The sequence below is a fragment of the Juglans regia genome, chromosome 3 (genome assembly GCF_001411555.2).
Source record: "Juglans regia cultivar Chandler chromosome 3, Walnut 2.0, whole genome shotgun sequence".
NCBI classification, from domain to species: domain Eukaryota; kingdom Viridiplantae; phylum Streptophyta; class Magnoliopsida; order Fagales; family Juglandaceae; genus Juglans; species Juglans regia.
The window spans coordinates 8,524,858-8,534,379 of record NC_049903.1 but is presented as its reverse complement, the minus strand read 5'-3'; the positions used below and the strand labels follow the sequence as shown (position 1 = coordinate 8,534,379).

Here is a 9,522-nt window from a genome sequence, read left to right as displayed (position 1 = left end):
TTGGGAGTAGACGTGTGGATTTATACTATTAAGTTGGTTTTTGTAAGAAATTGATATTTTAACGGAATATTTAATAACTATATTTTAACGGCAAGTGCAAAATCTTATTTTGAATCATTTTAAAAAAATATTTTTCATTTAAACAAAAGTATGATTTTCTACTTATGATGATTTCAATATAGTTATGTTATTTGGTTTTATAAATTATAGTAAAATCTCAATCGTAAATAAGTTAGAATTTAATGTTTTAAAATTTAGTCGAAGTTATTAAAGGGACATTGATGATTTTAGAAAGTGATAATACATTTTGAGGCTATGCGAATTTTAAGTTTTGAGGAATTAAAATAAGTTATTTGAGAAGCTTATGCTTAAATATTGAAATACATGTTCATTTGAAATTTACAGGAATTACATGATTACCTTATAGGTAACGATTAATAAATTGTTCAGCATTGTTGAGAAAATTTTTGGGAAAGCTAAAAAGTCCAGATAAGCGGGGTTTCTATGCTAGACTTGCATAAAAAGAAATAAACTGAGGTTGGTTTATAAAAATGTGCATGTTGTTTTAAAAAGAAAATGTAAAAAATAACCTCAGTATATGTTTTGCATTCACTCATGAGATATGTATGAAAGGGAAAAGAAATGCTTTGACATGAATATTGTAGACATGAGCAATATTTGACATGTTTCTAAAATATGCAAAAGAGCAAATATGATATCATTGAGATTTTTATACAGGTGATATGAAAGGATTTGGATCTGTTTTTTGATCAAATGGAAATTATATGAATATGTTTAGCATGTGTTTTGATACGATATGGATATGAAAAAAAAAATATTTGGCATGCTTATCTGTTTTGATTCTGATTCTGAATATAGTTATGATATGATGATAATAGTTCACGTGATATGGTTTGTAACACCCAGGCCAGTAAAGCCGCTTTAAAATATATATATATATATATATTTGAGTTAATAGTTATGAAAAATCGTTTGGGATTGCAAGTAAAATTTTCAGAGGAGAGTTTGAGCCTAAGATATCTTTGGCAGTATATAATTTTTCTATAGATTTGATAATTAGGTTTCAAAGTCTTTAATGGATCAAGTAGATGTTCATTGGAAAATTTATGGGATAATTATATTTATTTTAGGATGATTAGAAACCCAAAAAGCGATGCAATAATCTCGTTAAGGCCCAACCGTGAGATCGGGTCCAGACTTCATCGCACGGTGTCTAGCCATTTCTATTTCATGCATGTCCATCCCTTACTTTTATTTAGGTTTGTTCTACTTTCTACTTATAGCTTATATATAGATTAAGTTTTTCTCAACCCTAGGTGCTCTTCCTTTGTTCTCTTCACGCCGCAGCCTCCCAAGCCGTTCGGTCATCACCTCCACAGTCACACGAAATACACTCCTCAAGCCGTGCACCACCATCCTCATTGTGTCAACTCTATCTCAGTGCACCACCGAAAAGCAGAGCAACAGCTAGCCAACGAGTCGCCACCTTTCCCTCGGACCTAGCCCACGCGGAACCTCAGCCCTGTAGCCGCCTCCCAACGCCCCGTAGCCTCCATTAGAAGCCTCGGAATACTTTGTTTTAGTTGCCTAAAACAGAGCAGCATCCAAGCTACTGCAATCACGCTCCATCGGGAGCTACACCGTGCCGTGCCCCCACAGAAAATCGCTGGCGAGGACCTTCCATCACCCCGGTCCACCGCACACTGCCTCATCCTACGGTGAGCTCGTACCACTTCCAGTGGTGGTCCTTGCCTTTCGGTCTCTCCCTCGTTCTCTCACCGTGTGTCCCTCTCTCATCTCTCTCTCTTGCTCTCGCAGCTAGTGACCAAGCGCCACCCTCGTCCGCCGTAGCCAGCCCCACGCCGTCGTGCTCCCCCACCTCTCTGTAAGTGCTTCTGCCACACTGTGTTAAGCTTTCTTTTCTGTGTACATATATATATATATGCGGATGTATACATAAATCACTTTTCTGGTGTACATATATATATATATATATATATGCGGATGTATACGTAAATTATGTTAACTTAATAGTGAGAAATAATATTGTTTTGTTTTCTTTTTATTTTTCTGTCCTCTTATAGTACGTCTCCAGGGTTAGTGTTTAGGGTGTTAGCTTAATTAAGTTTATGTTATGTACTTCGGATTTGAAATCATGAGTATATTGCGAGGGTTGTAAAATATGTTTTATTTAGGCATAGATGCGTGGATTTATTTTGTTAAATGGGTATTTTTTTAAAGGGCTAATATTTTATTGGAATGGTTAGTAAGTAGACTGATAAGTAATACTTAAAAAGAATATTTTAAAATATTAATATCCTTTTAAAAGAATATTTTTGTTTTATTATTATTTAAACAAAAGTATGAGTTTCTAATTATAATGATTTTGTTATAGTTATGTTACTTTGTATTATAAATTATAGTAAGATCTATTTCATAAATAAGTTAGAATTAAATGTTTAGTCGAAGTTGGATATTGATGAGTTTAGAAAGTGATGTTGGTAGTTTGAGAATAATGAGAATTTTGAGTTTGAGGAATTAAAAATGGACTATTTTAGAAGTTGTAGGCTTGAATATCGAAATATGAGATTGATTGGAAATTTAAGTGATTATCTTATGGGTGACGATTAATTTTGTTTGACATTGTTGAGGAAATTTTTGAAAAACTAAGAAGTCTAGGTAAGCGGGGTTCCTATACTAGATTTGCATAAAAATAAAATGGACTGAGGTTGATTTTTGAAAATAAACATGTTTTGTTATGAAAATAAACATGTTTTGTTATGAAAATATATTTGAACTACCTCAGTTATTTGTTATGCATTACTCATGAGATTCTGTTTAAGAATAAAGTATTTTCTGGCATGACTGGTGTAGACATGAGCTATTTTGCATTTTGCCTCTAAACTCTGAAAAAGAGAGCGAATATGAAAGTTTGTGCATAAAATGATGTTTTGTGATTTCTGAAAACTCTGTTCTGTTCTGAAGATGGTCTGTACTCTGATATGATATGATTTCTGAAAACTCTGTTATGTTCTGAAGGTGTTCTGTATTCTGATATGATGTGATTTCTGAAAACTTTTGGCATGACATTCTAAATCGGGATGTGGTTTGTGGATGGTGACCTATTTGACCTACCACGGGTGCTAATAGTGGCTTCTGTTTGGGTTGGTACCAACTGTTTTGTTTCTGGTGCACCCACTTTGGAAACAAAGTGGTTTTCTGGTGGTCTTTCCTGTGTGCACACTCGGAGCTCCGAGAATAAATAAGGGGAAGATTCACATTCTGTTTTTGCTCGGTTAGCTATCGGGGTTTACACAACCCTACCACGGGGGTTAAACATGCCCTCTGATGCGATATGATGCTCTGGTACGATGGTGGTCAGTTATGCTATGCCAAAAGAATTTGAATAAGAATATTTTTGAACTTTCGCTCTGATATTTTTGATAACATGTTCTAACTCTGCATTTTCAGCTGTAAATGCTCATGTTTGCATACTAGTATATGTTTTATGCTTACTGAGTTGTTAATAACTCACCCCCCTCTTATCTCCAATATTTTCATATGATTGTTGGATATTTCAGCTGAGGATCAGGACTAAGAAGAATTGGGTGTGATGACTTAAGAATAGTGGATTAAGAATAGAAAGCTCTCGATGAGTATTGGTAATTTTTGGGGTTATTGTATTGAGGATTTTATATACGATTAGGTGTGGTTAATTAAATTTTGAAGTGTTTACATTTTATTTGAATCTTTTAGAAGAATATTAGCAACGTTGGAGTTGATTATCTAGTAATATGAGTTAACTCTCCGGACCCTCGGGAACGTGGCGTTACATGGTTGATACCAACATGATATGATATGATATGAGTGCATCCACTTTGAAAATAAAGTGATCTTTTATGAGTTATTTCTTGTGTGCATACTTGTGATTCCAAGATTAAAAAATGGGAAGCTTCACAATATGATACTGCAGTTAGGTTATGCCAAAGCAGTTTTGAATATGAAAATGGTTTTTGAATATGAAAGTGGTTTATGAATACCAAAATATTGAAAAGTCACTCTGATTTCTTTCTGATAATACGTTTTGAGATGTGTACATGAAAATGAAATGTTTTACTCCTGCATACTAAACTTTCTAAAAATGACTCATGTTTATATACTAGTATATATTCTCTGGTTACTGAGTTGTGGATAACTCATCCCTTATCTTTATTATTTTTCAGATGACATTGATTACCCAGCTGGGGGTCAGGAATAGAAATTGGAGTTTGGCTAGATATGGATATAAGGTCGAGTACCTAAGAGTATAATTGTTAGTAGAAAGATTTAACTTGAGTATTTGAAGTACTTTGTGTTGTTGGAACCTATTGAGATCTAAAGATGTATCGTTTTATTTCGTTGAGATTATTGGGAGATTGTGGACCCCTTTTTGGTTTATGTTATTTTGTAATAATGACTTATGGAATTTGTATTATAGTTATTTGGAAAATATGAAATTGTGTACTATTTATGAAGTCCTTGGAGTTTTAGATGCTTAGAGAGACAGGTTTGTAAGTGACAGGTAGTAATTTTCTGACCCTTCCGGATACGGGGCGTTACAGTTAACCCTAAGTTCGTACATATGTATGCATATATAATATATAGTTACAATTATACGATATCAGTAACCACGCCAAGGCTTTGGTCTATTAATGATGATCTCCACCATTTCTTATAATATTTCTATCTATTATCTCTTCGTTTTTCGTTGAACTTATTTATTATGGATATTGAAGTTGCGATACTTATAGATGACTATATGATAGTTCTTAACACTACGAAAGATCAAAAGCTTATTTGTGGCCATATATTTATTTGCGACGAAGAACCTTTTTTTTTTTTGTAGTACTGTAACATTTAGGTTTTCTTGAAGCTATTGTCATAAAGTATTTCAAAGAAAATTATCTGCTTGATGATCTGGCAGTCGATGTTCACTATAGTTGGAATTTCATCGTTCAGGTGATCAAGATGGTAACTATGTCTAAAGCCTTGAATGTACATGATCAACTGACAGTTCAAAGTTTTGGGTACAGACCATCAAGTAGTCCTACGTACTGACCATCGAGAGGTTGAAATGCGTTGGATATATTTGGGAAGGCAATTAGAAGCAGTGTCTTGCAAGCAAAGGATTATTAGCATTGAGACTCGCAACAGGCAAGCCCCTTAAAGTGCTCCATCAACGCCGCGTACTGATCTCCTCTAGTGGTTTGGTGCATGACTTTAGTTTGAAATATCGAGAGAGATAATTAAGAAAGTTGGAGACCGATATGCATGGTGGTTATTGATAATTTGATATTAGCCAAGCAAGGAAATAGCGGATCAAAAGCTTTCATGAAGAGAATTCGCGCATTGATCTTTGGCTCCTTAATTTTTATAGTTTATTTTAAGGGAAAAAATGTTTCCAAAGCTTTTTTTGTGAAAAAAAAAAAAAAAAAAACTAATTCAATGAGTGAGTTATTTATAAATTTCGTGCTTTTTCTCTTTTTAGTAATATATATTAGATCTATATATATATATATCGAATGGTACCGCAGGGTTAATATTGAGCTCAAGCTAGAAATTGATTTTATCTGATTTTTTTCTTGCCCGAGGAGAATCTTACCACCAATCAATCAAGTGCATGCAGTTTTAGTATGCATGTCTAGCAAAATATATAACAATTAAATTAGAAAAACGTATATAGTACTTTATGCACCGTTGACTGATCTTATCATGATGATCATCGGGTTGGAGTCAAGGGCCTAAAGTGAATCCGACACTTCAAATTTTAATTAATGTTCCTGCATGTAATTAATGGCGTGGTGTTTAGCGAATGACGTGCCATACATGAACCTTGCCGGTTCAATAGTTCTTATATTAATACTTTATTGTTTGATTAAATCAAGAAGAATCCTAATTAAGCTATATGGATGTGTGTTTATTATATAGAAGCTTTGAATAAAAAAGCATAATGTATATCAGATCCCAATCATAACTAGCTATCTGTAAACAGTTCTGCTTCAGAACGGATGGGCCGTTCTCAGGGGTTTAACGCCCTCCAATAAAAGCAAGAAACCTAAGCACTCAACATGTTAGTTTAATGTGCAGCATCATGACACGTGATAAAATTGAAAATGTCGTTGTCTTTTAATATTCTGAAAATACTAGCTTTGGCTTCGCATCCAATATTCTGAATGGAGTCTCTAGAAATTGGGATTTCATTGAAGAGAGAACCTTTTCCGCTCTAACTCTATCAAGAATTTCATAAACTGGAAATGAAAAATATGAAGAACAGAAAAGTATGATGTACGTAGACGATCTGAAAGGAATTGTATTGAATGTATCAAGTGAGTGATCATTTGTGTTTACATTTTTTTATACTAAAAATAGAAAATAACTAACTAATGTATATTGTCTACTTTAGCCTTGGCCTTTTCTTCTTTGAACTTTAACTCCATGTTTTCTATATGGGATGCTATACTCCAACACCCCACTTAATTAAGATGAACATGCATATTGAGAATGTTCATCTTGCGTAGAGTGTGATGAAAAGGCAATGAACCCAGTGGCTTGGTTAGTATGTCTACCAACTGTAGCCGAGAGGGAATATAAAACAACTTGATAAGCTTCTCTTGCAATTTCTCTCAAACCAAGTGACAGTCAATTTGTATATGCTTAGTTCTTTCATGCTAAACTAGGTTGGTGGTAATAGACATTGTTGATTTGCTATCTGTGTATAGAGTTGTGGGCTGTTGATGATCAATCTACAAGTCCTATAAGGCATAGACCAACCATTGCACGTCACATGTTGTAGCTACAAGAGCTCGATACTCTACTTCAACAAAGGATCTACTAATTGTGGCTTGCTTTTTGGATAACACATGGATAGAATAGGCAAGATTTGGTCTGGTAATTATCAAGTATAACAATCCACCAACCAGTCTCCTATACTTTGATAGATCTTCATAAAGCTCTGGATCATCAGCAGTGAGTTTGAGATTTGATTCCATTGAAAAAGCAGCAGGTGTGAGCCAAGGTTCGCAGTGTCTTGTAATATGTTCAAGTCATATTTTCATTGGCAAAGTGAAATACCAGTTTTAGATCTTGTTATTTTTAGACCAAGAAAATATTTCAATGGTCCCGTCTTTAATTATAAATTGATCATGTAAGAACTTCTTCAAGAGCTGAATTTGTTCCAAATCATCACTTACTAGCAGCACATCATCAACACAAACAAGCACATCATCAACACAAACAAGCAGTGCCCTAAAAGAGATTGCTGACTTTTTGATAAACAATGAGCAGTCAGATGGGGTGGTGAATTTTGATTGGCGGATGTTTTTAAGGGATTAACGCAACAGCCAGCTCGAAGATTTTCTCATCTGTAAATTAGTTACTCTTGGGAGTTGGGCTGACTAGGACACATGGGTTGGTTTGGAATCTAGATGGACTAACCATGCATATTGCCCACAACTCATTCATGGAGGGTGAGGATAAGTATACGACAATATGGCAGATTTTTGGGGAGCCGTTTTAAACGTACGGCGTACATGATACATGTATGAACAATGAATGTACAAATATAAATTGTTTTCATTTAAATATTTGAAGAACGAGCTAAGCATGATGACACCTGATCACGAACTTGACCGGTTTCAATTTGAATCAAGCACTTCCTTAATTTAGTTGATCAATAATGATAAAACATGACTTTCATTTTTTTTTCCCCTTAGTTTATGATATAGTTTAGTCCAAGGAAAGACGATCATCGTTTCGTAATATTTAAGGCATGTCTAATTGCATTGAGTTCCAGTTCTTCCTATTACGATCGAGCGCTATAAGCCCATAAAGCTCAATTGACATGATGAAGTACCATTTTCACGAGTATATCATTCAGTGTTATATATGGAAGACTAGTAAAACCAGATGAAATAAAAGTCTGATCCCAAACTAGAAGAAATGATCTACAAAGACTACAATCAAAGCCTAAAACAAGAAGAAATTTTCGTAACAGCATCGATCGAGTGCTTCATCTCACGAACTAATTTTCTTTTCTTTATTCATCTCACCATATTCTGGAGCACTTAGTTGATGCTTCCGTGTCTGTTGAAAGGTGTAACTAGATTTAGATCAGGCTTCATAAAAAGTGGTATAACCATGCTATTATATATATATATATAACAAGCGTACAAGATCAGAAGCGGATCATGCCAGTACATATATATTACTGACAAATTTATAACAAGATGAAAACTTGAAACAAAAACTTCAAGCGAACACAGAAGGCAGGCTAACAATGGTCTGCCCACGGTACTGAAACAGCCGCTTCCATGCTTTCATATAAATGATTACTCGTTTGTAAACACCAACTCTAGCCGCAGATATTCCCAACAACACGCTCTTCCTCAGCTTCTTTAGTCTCTTCCCAATCTTAACCTTCAGCTTGCATATCCTGATTCTCAAAAACGATGGTCTTCTTAGATTATCCCCCTGAAAAAGTACTTTATGGATCAAGAACTGTGCCTGCCGATGTTTTTTCTCTTCTGGATCTTCATGATCGAGCTTTGAGTAAGCATATAATTGTCCCCTCAGAAGAGCCTTTTCCATTGGGACAGCTTGTTTGTGAGAGTAGCTAGCGATCGAGAGGGAGTAAAGATGGATGTAGTGACAGTGTAGGTTGAGATGTTATTGAAATGTATATTTATAGAGGATATATAAGGAGTTTGTGATGCAGCGTGGGTCCTAGAGAAGGTCATATATGGTGATGAAGCTGGTCAGGGCATATGCATGCATGCATGTGCTCCAATATTGTTCTTCTACCTAGCTGGCCTTGCGTCATGATGTAAATTAATTAAATTAACGGCCTCCAGCATCTCTGATGTCATTTAGAAATAAAAAGTTCATTATCCATGCACGTAAAAGAAAATAATAATGATATATATGGACATAACTTTTTGCGATTCATTTTATAACCAACTAATTATACGATTTTGCCAAATCATAAAAATATTAATTTATTTTAACTTTGCGTTTCTTACCTATTTTAAGTACAGTCACTGATTTAGGATGCTACGAAATTAAAAATATAACGAAGCGGTATATTAAATCACTGGTTTAGGCTCGTTTGGATAATGAGATAAGATGATTTTAGATGAATTAAATAAAATATTATTAAAATATTATTTTTTTAATATTATTATTATTTTGAGATTTGAAAAAATTGAATTGTTTATTATATTTTGTGTGAGAATTTAAAAAAGTTGTAATGATGAGATGAGATGCAAGTTTCTGTCTCTAAACGAGCCCTTGGGATGCATATATCACTACAACAGAATGTGCCTTTTGTGACAAAGGAAACTGTCACCAAAAAAGGACAAACCGTCACTAAACATATTTGGTGACGGTTTGAAACCGTCACCACAACCGTCACCTAAAGTGCGTCACAGAAAACATTTGGTGACGCTTTACTATTCAACCGTCACA

At 34.5% G+C, this 9,522-nt stretch overlaps 1 protein-coding gene across 1 annotated transcript; it reads right to left on the bottom strand.

The window, feature by feature from the left end:
* Positions 1-8,227: 8,227 nt before the first annotated feature.
* On the bottom strand, positions 8,228-8,695 carry LOC108982067. Its single transcript, XM_018953343.2, has one exon. It carries the CDS (start codon positions 8,644-8,646, stop codon positions 8,308-8,310), a length of 339 nt encoding a protein of 112 aa, XP_018808888.1. The 5' UTR covers positions 8,647-8,695; the 3' UTR covers positions 8,228-8,307.
* Positions 8,696-9,522: the final 827 nt, after the last annotated feature.